Source organism: Solanum stenotomum, unplaced genomic scaffold, assembly GCF_019186545.1.
Source record: "Solanum stenotomum isolate F172 unplaced genomic scaffold, ASM1918654v1 scaffold18681, whole genome shotgun sequence".
Taxonomy (NCBI): domain Eukaryota; kingdom Viridiplantae; phylum Streptophyta; class Magnoliopsida; order Solanales; family Solanaceae; genus Solanum; species Solanum stenotomum.
The window spans coordinates 46,965-60,361 of NW_026025160.1; the positions used below are offsets into that span (position 1 = coordinate 46,965).

The following is a 13,397-nucleotide window of genomic DNA, read 5'->3' on the forward strand; positions in this document are numbered from 1 at the left end:
GGGTAAGGATCAGAAGGCTGTCAGATATTTGCACTTATTTACAATACAAACAATGGTGGAATTTCAGGTCAAAAGTTTCTTTATAGAGTCAATTTCTTAAAGCCAAATACTGTCAAAGAGCTCATCCAGTGGCCAAAAAGGTTGATACAGGAGACTCATTGACGTGGAGATACATGATGAAAAACAAGCAGCAAGTCGAAGAGAATATAGGCTGGAAAATCCAATCTGGAAGTTGTTCCTTTTGGTGGGATGACTGGCTAGGAAAGGGGGCACTAGCTACATTTAATACCTCTATATCAAGCCTTAACAATGCTACCATTGCACACTTTTTAGTAAATGGAAAATGGAATGAAAGGAAACTCAGACAACAGGTTCCTCCTCTTCTTATTCCATCTATTCTAAATACTAACTTTCAGTTTGTGCAGGGAGTTAAAGACATTGCAGTTTGGAGACTCACTGAAGCTGGAGAGTTTACTTGTAAATCAGCCTGGGAAATGTGCAGGAAGAAAAAGGCTACTGCAGTCCTTAATTCCCAAATTTGGCATAGATATATACCTTTTAAAATGTCCTTTCTTCTATGGAGAGCTATTCGTTATAAATTACCAACAAATGAAGCCTTAGCAAATTTCGGAGTGGAACCTGTGAAATGTTATTGTTGTTTTCAGCAGGGATGGGATGATATTGAACACATCTTCCTTCAAGGACATTTTGCAGGTCATATCTGGAAATTCTTTGCTGGCAGCATAGGACTCCAACTGCAACAACATTCATTACATAACCAGCTATTGTGTTGGAGTGGTGTTACAGGGAAGAACACAGCACACACGATGATCATTCACATACTCCCTATAGTCATCTGCTGGAATCTCTAGAAGAACAGGTGTTCAGCTAAGTATGGAGGAAAAACATCCAGTATCCACAAAGTTAAATACTTGATTATTAAAGACATGATTTTAATGCGTAATTCTGTTTTTCCATATCTTCACTTGCCTGTAAATTGGATAGAATTGGTGGCATGCATTGAAAAATACAAACAGGAGATACGAGTCACCTTAGTGATGTGGAAAACTCCTCCTCGTACTAGATACAAGTTAAATACAGATGGTAGTGCTTTACATAATCCCAGAAAAATAGGAGGGGGGGGGGGCATTTTAAGAGATGATCAAGGGAATATAGTATATGTTTTTGTTGTACCTTTTGATGAAGGAACAAACAACCAAGCAAAGGTTCAGGCTGCCAGTTTTGGTTTAAATTGGTGTATACAACATGGTTACACTAATATTATATTAGAGGTTGATTCTGAATTATTAACCAAATGGTTCTTACAGGCGGTTATTCCCCCTTGGAAGATACACAGGAATTACAAATTCTTGCTAACCAATGTGTGTTTTTTCAGTGTGTGCACACTTACAGGGAGGCGAATGGTACTGCTGATCTACTGGCCAAACATAGTCATCAACAAGACATTGTACAAACTTACTACACTCATCATCAATTACCTCTACCAGTTAAAGGAAGCTATCTATTAGAGAAATTGGGAGTTCAAAACTTCAGACGCAAGAAGCTTAAAAGGATTAAACAACCACCTTGAACATATTTCAAAATCCTTACAGAGAAGCCCTTCAGTTTCAAGACTCTCTATATAATGTCCAACATTTCAAGGACAACAACATTACATTTTAACATGTTATATAACCTATTCGATTTACTATGGACTTTTTAGGTATAATAGTTCGTTTAGTCTTAGTTTCATTAATTATTATAAGGGGAGAGTCTCCCTTATTTATGTGTTATTAGTAAATTTGTATTAAGAGAGGATCTTCTCTAGGTGCTTAGTTTTAATATTACATCTTATTGTATAGGGTGGAGTTGACTAACCTTAGTAGGTAGGTTGACTCTTGTCCCACCTTAGGCTGGAGGTAAGGTATATGTCCCCCTTCTTGTATAATTTTTCATATATGATAAGGCCTGGGGGTGTTGCTCAACCCCTGACCTCCTCAAGGGTCGTTCAAATAAAAGAAAAAAATACTTTAAACCCTAAACACAAAACTCTAAACCCTAAACGCTAAACCCCTAACACTAAATTCTAAACCCTAAACCTAAACCCTAAACCCTAAATCTAAACCTTAAACACTAAACCCTAACCATAACCCTTAAACCATAAACCCTAATCCCTAAACCCAAAACCCTAAAACCTAAACCCTAAACCTTAAACCTAAACCCTAAATCCAAACCCTAAACCCTCAACCCTCAACCCTCAACCCTCAACCCTCATCCCTAAACATTAATCCCTAAACCCTACACCCTAAATCCTAAACTCAAAACCCTAAACCCTAAGCCCTACACCCTAAACCCTAACCCTAAACCCTAAACCCTAAATCCTAAACTATAAATCCTTAACCCTAATCCCTAAATCCTAACCTCTAAACCCTAAACACTAAATCTAAACCTATAGCTTGAAACCCTAAACCCTAAAACCTAAACCCTAAACCCTAAACCTTCAACCCAAAACACTAAACCCTAACCCTAACATTTAAACCCTAAACCTTAAACCCTAAACCCTAAACCTTAAACCCTAACCCCTAAACCTAAACCCTAAACCACTTGTCACGGGCCTATTTTCTAATGTCTCGTGGGATAGCAAAGGAAGGCTTGCATAGCTCCTAGTAAGCTCATTCATAACGCAATCAAGCACTAAAGTGCAGCAGCAAATCGTCTAAAAATAATCTACACAAACAGCCAACAAGAAAGCAAAATAAGAGAGCAAGTTTTTAGGAGGCAAGTGCCAATTTTCTTGATACTTTTCTAAGTGTTCTTCTTACAAGTGAACCTCTACAATATAGTCTAAAAGCTGTAAAAACAAAGCTAAAAACGTTATGGGACAAGTTCCCAAAAGAAAGGACTACAAGGGTGTCTTTACAAAGTCAAAGATTAGGTGGGACAAGGTGGAGTGTCCCTTACCCCAAGTCAGCCTTGTCCCCTCTGCTGGGGCCCATTTTGGCTAAAATTCAAGGCTACTACATGCTCCTCAAGGGTCTCCAAGTCATCTCCGAAAGCTAGAAAATAATTGACACGCCGTTTGAGACCCACTGAAGCGCAACACGAATCTGCCTTACCCTCGAAACTACTGAAATTTAATCTAGTTCCTTGCGGGGCGGTACAGGCTCCCCCACCTGATTTGCCGACGACCCCGGCGCCATACACCTGCATATAAGAATGGACTTTGTCGTAGAACTGCCACAAGTCCTCGTACTTCTCCCATGTTGCCTCCTTCGATGTCGTTCCTTTCCAATGGACAAGGAACTACGAGCTCGAATTGGTCCAGCCCTTGCCGCGAACCAGTTGATGATCAATAATTGCCTAGATCTGTTTTTCCACGGCTGGTGGAGTAATGAATATTTGAGCTCTACTGGTTTGCCCCCGATCTTTGCCTTCCATGTATTCAAAATACGGTTTAAATTAACTAGCACGGAAGACCGGATGTATCTTCAAGTGATGGGGCGTATCAACCCGAAATGAGATTTTGCCCGCCTTAGCAATAATATCGAAAGCACCCTCGTAGCGATGAATTAGACTTTAACTCACACTTCGCAGTGACTTGAACTGCCTAGGATTGAGTTTTATCATAACTCGATCCCCAATTCAATAGTCGACTGGCCGTCGCTTTCGATCAACAAACTTCTTCATTTTTTGTGTTACCTTAGCAAGATCAACTTATTCCTCCCAAGCTTTCTCCATGTGATACGTACCCAGACTCTTCAAACCAGTATCGACGGGCAAGGATTGTGGCGTGTTGGGCAGCGCCCGGTAGCCAACTCAAATGGACTCCTTCTCGTCGCCTCACTCCACTGCAAATTATAGGAGAACTGGGCAGTGTCTAGCAACTTTGCCCAATCCTTTTGATTAGCACTAACATAGTGCCACAAATAGCACTCCAAGAGTGCGTTGATCCACTCCGTCTGTCCATCCGTTTGTGGATGAAAGTTGGTCGAAAAGTGCAACTCCGACCCAAGCAAGCTGAATAACTCTCTCCAAAATGCACCGGTGAATCGAGGATCTCGATCACTAATAATGTGCTTGGGTATACCCCAATGCTTCACGACATCTCGCAAAAATATACGGGCTGCCTCTTTGGCTTTGCAGTTGGTCGTCGTGCCAGTGAAGGTCGCATATTTTGAAAAGCGATCAACAACAATCATAATAGTCCCAAACCCCTCCGAATTCGGCAAGCAAGTCATGAAATCCATGGTAACGTTGTCCCATGGTTTTTCAGCAATGAGCAGCGGCTCAAGCAGTCCACCCGGCGCCTTCGTTTCAACTTTATCTTGTTGACAAATGAGGCAAGTACGCATATTGACCTCAATGTCATCTCGCATTCGAGGCCAATAATAAGAGGATTCCAGTAACGCTAACGTTCTCTTCTACCCCGGGTGACCAGCCCACACCGTCTTAACAACAAAGTGAGCACCCAACACATAATGACACCAAGTCCTTAGAAAATGGACTACGACCGTCATCTCTCTCTTATGGGCAGAATAGCGTCTCTCTGCATCATTCAATTTTCTACTTTCAAACGCTATCGGGTGGCCCTCTTGCATAAGGACGCCACCAATAGCAAAATCAGATGCGTCGGTATGAATTTTGAAAGCCTTAGTGAAATCTGGCAGCGCCAAAAGCCTGCTCATTGATAATGGCTGCCTTGAGCTTTTCGAAGGCATCTTGACACAAATCAGTCCAGTCCCACTCACGACTCTTTTTCAGCAAGTCGGTGAGTGGAGTAGCAATATCAGAATAGCCAAATATGAAGTGCCGATAGTAATTAGCGAGGCCAAGAAAGGACCGCAATTCTGGCACCTTCGTTGGAGCCTCCCAATCCCAAATTGCCTCCACCTTATCGTTGTCCATCCTTATTTCCCCATGGCTAATAGTGTGCCCAAGGAATTGGACAGTGGGTTGTGTGAAGCTGCATTTCTCCTGCTTCACACACAAATCGTTATCACTCAAGACCTTGAACACTTTGCACAAGTGCTCAACATGCTCCTCCATGTTGTTGCTATAAACGACAATGTCGTCCAAATAAATAACTAAAAACTGATCCAAAAAGGGATGGAACAGCTTGTTCATCAACATACAAAATGTAGCGGGAGCGTTTGTCAAGCCGAAAGGCATGACCAGCCACTCAAAACCACCATAATGAGTGACACAAGTTGTCTTTGGTTCGTCACCTTCGGCAATTCAAACTTGGTAATAATCCTTCCTCAAGTCCATCTTTGTGAACACCTTGGCCTGCCCCAAACGATCAAATAAATCGGCGATCAAAGGAATGGGATATTTGTTCTTTACCGTGACCTTGTTGAGGGCTCGGTAATCAATACACAACCACAATGTCCCTTCCTTCTTCTTTTGGAACAAAACAGGTGCACCAAAAAGCGCCTTAGAAGGCCTAATATGTCCCGCGTCCAGCAGCTCCTTGAGTTGCTTTCTAAGTTCTTCCAATTTTGGGGGCGCCATACGATAAGGCGTCATGGCAGGTGGCTTTGCCCTGAGAACCAACTCAATTTGGTGATCAACTTCCCTTCGTGGTGGCAACCATTTGGGAAGTTCTTCTAGCATCAAGTCTTTGTTATCAAAAAGGACCTGCTCAATACAAGGAGGCAAAGCTATTGCCTCAATCGAGTCTCCAACAAGGGCAGGAAGAAAGGTTGGTTCCCTTCTCTTAAAGCCCTTAACAATCTGCATGGCGGACAAGTGCATCCCATTTTGCGGTACTCGAATAAGGGGTACCACGCAAGAACCTCCGGCATCGCTGATGTGAAGTTGGTTGAGGCACGGTGAAATAAATGAGTTAACCTCATACCAAAAGTCCAGCCCCAAAATAATGTCAAACACATCCATGGGCGCAATGGTGAAGTTCGTCAACCCCTTCCACCCTCCTAAATTTATGGGTACTTTAGGAGCGAAACCATGGACAGTAGTGGGGAGAGCGTTGACGGTTTTCAACATCGTATCACTGGTAACATAATTTAAACAAAGTTCCTTGGCCCTTTCCTTTGTTACAAAGTTATGTGTTGCACCAGTGTCCACTATAATTCGAACGTCTTTTCCATTCAACTTGGCATTGACGAACAGTGATTCGCGCGGCCTTACACTAGCTGGCTGGGCAGCCAATGCAGCAAGTGTCATGTGATTAAATAACGTCATATGATTAAACATGCCAACAACAACGTTTTTTACCCTATCCTCCCCACCAGTCAGCCCAGTTTGCTCCCCGGATAGTCCTCCGATCTGCGCAGCAGCCTGCTCTTGCTGCTTTTGGCCAGCAACCATTGCACTTAACTTACTCAACGACGGACAATAACGGGCAGCGTGAGTAGTCTCACCACAAATATAACAGCCCTCACGATGTGGAATGCCTTTCTTACGATCCTCATAGCTTTTGCAGAAATTAGAAGGCTGATTATGATTGTTACCTCGCACATCGCTGCGTCGATTGGGAACTAGTGTGTTCTTGTTCCGGTTGTTATCCACCATGGGAGGAACATTTTTGCTCTGATTGTCCATCCCCTTCGCTTCATCAACGTCATGGACTTGTCGCCTTGAAGTTCTTGTTTGGCCCAATTTTGGAGACTATCCAAGAAGTAAAACAGCAAGCCCTCGCTGGTCAAACTCGAAATTTGGAGAGTGAGTTTCGTGAATTCTTTCACATAGTCACGAATAGAGAATGTCTGCTTCAATTCCCTCAACCTCCTACGAGCTTCATATACAATGTTTTGAGGGTAAAATTGTCGCTTTATCTCCCCTTTGAATTGCTCCCAATCATCGATGGTGCAAACTCTTTTCTCCATGTCCGTCTTTTTCCTCCGCCACCACAACATAGCGGTGTCACCCATATACATAGCCGTTGTTCGGATCTTGGCGGCCTCACTAGTCATGCAAACATGCTTGAAATAAGCATCCATTTGCCACAAGAAATTCTCAACATCTTGGGCATTCCTTTCACCATGAAACTCCTTTGGCTTAGGAGCTTCGATATGTGTCTCACGAACTGTAACGGGACCAACAACTCCCACACTGGAAGTCTCATCAACCTGCCTTTTCAAGGTCTCAAACTCTCAATGAAGAGAGGAGAGCTCTTCGGTGAGCTTGAGTTCAAGGTTGGTCAGCCCTTCCTTGTTCACCTCTTCAAGCTCTTCAAGGTTACTCTTCACCTCATCAAGGCCCTCAAGAGCAACCGTTTCAAGAGAACTAAAATTATTTTCAAAAACCACAAGTCTCCTATTCAAGGCCGACAAACCAGCCTTAACTTTGATGATCTTCTCGTCGAGTTGGCTGGTTTTGGAAACTTCTCCTTCTTCCCCAAGGCTTCTGCCACAAACAGGTGGGTTAGAAAAAGATTTCCTTACTCTACTTTTATCACGTTTCTTGGCAGTGTCTCTCCGAACTTCCTCCTCCCTCTCCTGACCACCATCTTCGTTGCGTTGAGACTTCGACATCATGCTCGAATTGATGCTCTGATACCACTAGTCACGGGCCTATTTTCTAAGGTCTCGTGGGACAGCAGAGGAGGGCTTGCACAACTCCTCGTAAGCTCTGTCCTAACGCAATCAAGAACTAAAGTGCAGCAGCAAATCATCTAAAAACAGTCTACACAAACAGCCAACAAGAAAGCAAAATTAGAGAGCAAGTTTTTAGGAGGCAAGTGTCAATTTTCTTGATATTTTTCTAAGTGTTCTTCTTACAATTGAACCTCTACAATATAGTCTAAAAGCTGTAAAAACAAAGCTAAAAACGTTATGGGACAAGTTCCCAAAAGAAAGGACTATAAGAGTGTCTTTACAAAGTCAAAGATTAGGTGGGACAAGGTGGAGTGTCCCTTACCCCAAGTCATCCTTGTCCCCTTTGCTGGGGCCCATTTTGGCTGAAATTCAAGGCTGCTACATGCTCCTCAAGGGTCTCCAAGTCATCTCCAAAAGCTGGAAAATAATTGACATGTCGTTTGAGACCCGTTGAAGCGCAACGCGAATCTGCCTCACCCTCGAAATTGCTGAAATTTAATGTAGCTCCTTGCGGGGCAATACACGTAGGTTTTAGGGTTTAGGGTTTTGAGTTATAGGTTTAGATTTAGGGTTTAGGGTTTAGAGGTTAGGATTTAGGGATTAGGGCTTAGAGTTTAGGATTTAGGGTTTAGGGTTTAAGGTTTATGTTTTGGGTTTAGGGTTTAGGGTTTAGGGTTTGGATTTAGGATTTAGGGTTTGGGTTTAGGGTTAGGGTTTAGGGTTTAGGGTTAGGGTTCAGGATTAGGGTTTAGGGATTTTCTGTTATGTCGTAATTTTCCTATATTTAGAAAAATCATTTTTTTAAAATGTTCTAAGTATAAAATATTTTAAGAATAATACTTAGAAAATAGTCGCCACTTAATTTTGTAAAGAAATTAAGAAAACTTATAATTTTCAAAGATTTAAACAGAAAAAATCATTTGAAAATACCAAAGAGGGTTCGGGGTTCAATTTACACTTCGAGAAGGGTTTAAGCATTCGAAGTGTCCACTAACATGCGGTTGACCTGAGATTTGACTAAAATATATTTTTGACTATTTTTTGAAAAAAAGTGATTTAGCATAAGGATAATAATTTACCATATTTGATTAACTTTGAGAAAAATGTGAACCCACTTTAATCTAATGTGTTATTGATTGATGGTAAGACAGTGGATTCAAGTTTCATCGCACCAAAAGGGTATATCGGATTTGAGTTTCGATGCATTATGGTGATAAAATATAAGATTTTGGGTTCAAGTCCCATCATATTTTGGCCTAACACAGCTTTATATGGATAAGACATTCAGTTAAAGTCCCAATGTGTAATGACCCTCCAGGTCATTTTTAAATTAAAGCATTCATTGCATCGTTTAGAGCGTTCCTGTAGCGACCCCAAGTCATTTATGACTTGCTGGCACTGACTGTTCGGTCGCCTGGTCGTTCGTTTGGGTTTTAGGCCCGTTTTCCTGTTTTGGAGATTTTTATAACTTGAAAAGTTGACTTTGGTCAACCTTTTTGGAAGTCATGCTCAGATAAAAATTCTGACAGCTAGGTTAGCTTTGGAATATCGATTTTGGTCTAAAACGACCCTTTGTTCACTTCCCGAGGCTTTAGATGGCAGTTGTAGAATCTGGCTCAAAACGATACTGGGTGTGGGACCCACTTTTCATCGAAGCGATCTCCAAATGGAAATTCCGCCTTCACCGTTGAGTCCGAAATATCATTTCCAATTAGATTCCATATATGGTTTGTATTTTTCCGACTCTGAACGAGTTCGAAACATCAAAATTTAAGTTTGAAGGGTTGTAGAATTTTAACGCGGTGGTGACGTGGAAGAGCCACGCGATGCCACGTGGCAGCCGATGGAAATCTGGAAATTTCCAGATTTTAGGACGATTTTCGTCCATTTTTTCCCCTCATCTTCAACATAAGATTTCTCCTTCATTTTGAGTTCAAATTAGGTGCTTCAAAAGGCTAACTTCAAGAGAATTTCGTGGGGAATCTAGAGATGATCTCAGAAACGCGAGGGGAGTCTTCGTTTGAGGTAAGGAATCGAATTTAGCCACTGCTAGAGTGATGTTCGAATTGAATTGTTGTTGAATTTTGAAATGTGAGATCTTGATCATATTAGGTCCGTTTTGAGTCATTCTTGAGGCTAACTTGTAGAGTTTTTTGCAAGATCATCGCGGTATAATCTGTTTGGGTTGAAAGGGTCTCGTTTTTCCAGAAATTGGTGATCAAGGGGCTGCCAATTTTAATTGTTGTGGCTGATTTGCTATGTTTTAGGCATCTGTTTGTACTAAAATTTTGGGGTATTAGTTTAGTAAGGTATTTGGGACGTTGTCGCGAATTCGTTTTCGGGATTCCAATTGTGGGTCCCACAATCCCATTTTAGACCCGATTTTGGGTCCGTCTCCGAAAAATATAATTTTAGTGTCAATATATTCGTAATGACGAGGTGATTAACCTTTTGTTAGTGGGGAAGCATTTGGAGACCCTTCGGAGGGGAAAAGTTCCGGTACCGTGAGTTGGAGCACGCGTGGTCGGCTTTCAGGTAGGCTATGGTTTTCTCTCATGAGATTGAGCATGTTTACGCATTTTTTTATTGATTTGCTTGAGTATGGAGGGGTTCGGGTGTCAAGCATGCTAAATCTATATAATTCCTGCCTTAGACCTTATTTCGGGAAAGTGTTGGATTATGACAGCATGTCTCTTGATATTATTGAATATCCATATCTTGTGGTGTATATGATAATATTGATTTGAAGTATGTTTGGCCTTAGTCTAGGCTTAGACTAGTGTTTCCATAGACTTGCCAGGTTTCGGATGTCGTTAGGCAGTAGAACTTTTTTCGACGTCGTTTCGGACAGTCAGCTCCTTGTAGACTGATATAGCAGACTTGAGTCTGATAGTCTGAGCCTTAGCTAGGCGGTAACTCAGCTTATGACCTTGTATCCATAATGCCCTGTTTTTCTATCGGCTATAGTACCCGGTTAGAGTCCGTGGTCCAGCTTACTTATGTCCAGGCTTAGCTACAGTACCCGGTTAGAGTCTGTGGTCCAGCTTACCTGTGATCTGGTTTTGGCTACAGTACCCAGTTAGAGTCTGTGGTCCAGCCCACCCATGCCCGACCTTTGGCTACAGCACCCGGTTCGAGTCCGTGGTCCAGCCCATATAGGTTGACTCATTAGCTATAGTACCCGGTTCGAGTCCGTGGTCCAGCTTGCACGTGGTGTCTTCCCAATTCCTCCCTAAAGCTTCAATTAGTCTTGATTATTCTCATCTGTAGGTTGAGGTTTTAGAGGTTGGAGAGATTCCGATTAAAGTTCGGGACGTAATGAGATCTTGAAATATAATTGGGAATGGTTCAATTAAAAGTCCAGAAATTGGTAATATTGTGATAGACATTCTAGCTCTATTATTTTACTTCCACTACCGGTGCATCTGCCGGGCTTATGGGGGTCCGTGCAGGTGGTTTCTTTTATTGTGCACGAGCGTACCCGTCGGGTTTTTGGGAGCCCGACGGAGTTAGTTAGATTACTTGTCTTTGTTGCCTGTACGCTTGTGTACATACCCCCCATTTACTACTCTTTGCACTTGATGTGACCCTTTATTTGCATTTCAGTTCACTTTTGCTTATCTTGCTCAGTCGGCCTATGATGCCTACTGGGTACCTGTTGTTTTGGTACTCATGCTACGCTCTGCATCTATTTCGTGATGCAGGTCCGAGCACTAGTAGTCAGCGTTGATCGAGCTTGGAGTAGACTTATCTGGAGACGGGGGTGAGCACACGGCGTTTTGTATTATTTCAGTCTCCATCTGTATATATAGACTTGTCTTCTTCCTTTCGAGACAGTCCAGTCTCTGGTGTCCACTTTTGGGACTTGTACTCATTTTGTAGTAGCTCTGTACTAGTGACTTCCAGGTTCTGGGAGGGATCTTTATTTGTATATAAGTTTTTGGTTTGCGTCCGCCTGTTTATATTGTTATTTGCCTACTCTTGTTTGATTTCTACCCTCAGACCCATTACTTGTTGTTCCGGGCTATGGGTTGGCTTACATGCTGGTGGGTTATAGTAGGTGCCCTCATGACTTGATAAATCAGGTCGTGACACAATGCAATATATTGATGATATAATGATGACTGAGTAAATCGATATGCTCTTGATAAAAGTATGTCCCATTGAATATGCTTCATTCTTTGAAGTGAGTGTGATAGCAACACATTAAAAGTCTGAAAGATGACAAGATAATTTTATGCTTGAACATGTGAATATGAACGTGAAGGAACAAAATTATAAGAGTCATCATTGTGATAATTATAAAAGAAAGAACATTATGAGTTCTCAAAATTACCTTTTAAAAGGTGAAGCCCGACAACTAGTATGGTCAGCAAGAGCTTATAATGAAAATTAAGAACATATATTATAGTTCATTCTTTGAACAAAATATGACTTGTGATAAGAATCATGAATATTAGCCCATTCTTTAAAGTGAATGTGGCAAGATATGATAAAAGATTTGAATGAAGATATGCTTATGTATGGTTATGATGATACCACAACTCATCTCTATGGAAGGTTGCGAGAAATTGCTATTATGGTATAAATGGTCATTGATCAACTTATCGATGATGATTATCGAGAAAATAAAAGGTTAAAGCAAGAAGTCATTCTTCCCTATGATGATTCTGATCATGACCGAAATGTCAATAATTTTCTCCTTGAAAGGGAATGTTCACCATACAAATAATATGTTGAGGAATATGTGGCAGTACACAAAATTAATTGAAAGCTCTAAAAGAGCTTAAGTGTTACTATCTGGAGGAATGAAAATTATTCATAATATTGAGGTCGTAGTAAGTCTCAAAAGAAACCTTTTAAGTTTCAAAAAAATTGTCAATAAATATAAATATATATTGAGACTATAAAATATGAAAAGATTTAAGATCTTCATATTATTGCAACCAAAGTGAGTTATAAATATTTATGTGAAAGATTACCCTTTTTTCATATTGTTTGTGGTACATAAATATGAGCATGATGATGGAATCACATGCAAAGTAAACTAGAAGTTTATTAAAATAAATATCAGTTGGCATGACCGGTTGACCATCCCGGTTCAATTAAGTTGCGAAATAATTGAGAATTCATGTGGTTATATATTGAAGAAATAATAAATTATTCAAGAAATCTCTTGTATTGTTTGTTCTCATGATAAAATTATCATTATACCAGTGAGGGTTGAAATTGTATCCCCTCAATTTTTGAAATGTATGAAAAGGTGAATATGGACCCGTTCACCCGCCATGTGGACCATTTACTATTATATGATTTTAATAGATGCATCTATGTTATGGTCACATGCGCCTTATTATCAACTTGCAATTTGATTTTTGCAAAGGTCGTTTGCTCGAGTTGTTAAATCAAGAGCACATTTCAAATTATAAAATTATATTGATGATGCTGGTAAATACCAAGTGGTTTAAGCAGAAATTATATGCCTCAAATTCTAGTTAAACCATTGGTTATGAGAACAAAACTCTCAAAAAAAATTTGGTAATAGATGTGTTATTTAAAATATAGCAACACTTGTACGTATCAAGCCAACAAAATTTTTCTATCACAATTGGTTCAGGGTCAGGAACCATATAATTCTCATCTATAAAATTTGAATGTGCAATATAGTATTTTATTGCTCCATCACTACACAATGAACAAAGATGAGTTCCCAAATAAGGTTGGGTGAATGATAAATTCTTTAACATTAGGGGGAGGAATGATAAGCAACTGGAAAATAAGTTATACATAATGAATTATTATTGGTATCGGTATGATCCTCATTGAAAAAAAAACTAAGTT

The 13,397-nt window shown here is 40.7% G+C and overlaps 1 protein-coding gene across 1 annotated transcript; it reads right to left on the bottom strand.

Moving 5' to 3' along the window:
* Window positions 1-4,650: 4,650 nt before the first annotated feature.
* On the bottom strand, window positions 4,651-7,493 carry LOC125850699 (uncharacterized). Its single transcript, XM_049530551.1, has 4 exons — window positions 7,179-7,493; window positions 6,705-7,088; window positions 5,242-6,627; window positions 4,651-5,091 (listed from the first exon to the last, which is right to left on the bottom strand). Exons 1-4 carry the CDS (start codon window positions 7,491-7,493, stop codon window positions 4,651-4,653), a joined length of 2,526 nt encoding a protein of 841 aa, XP_049386508.1.
* Window positions 7,494-13,397: the final 5,904 nt, after the last annotated feature.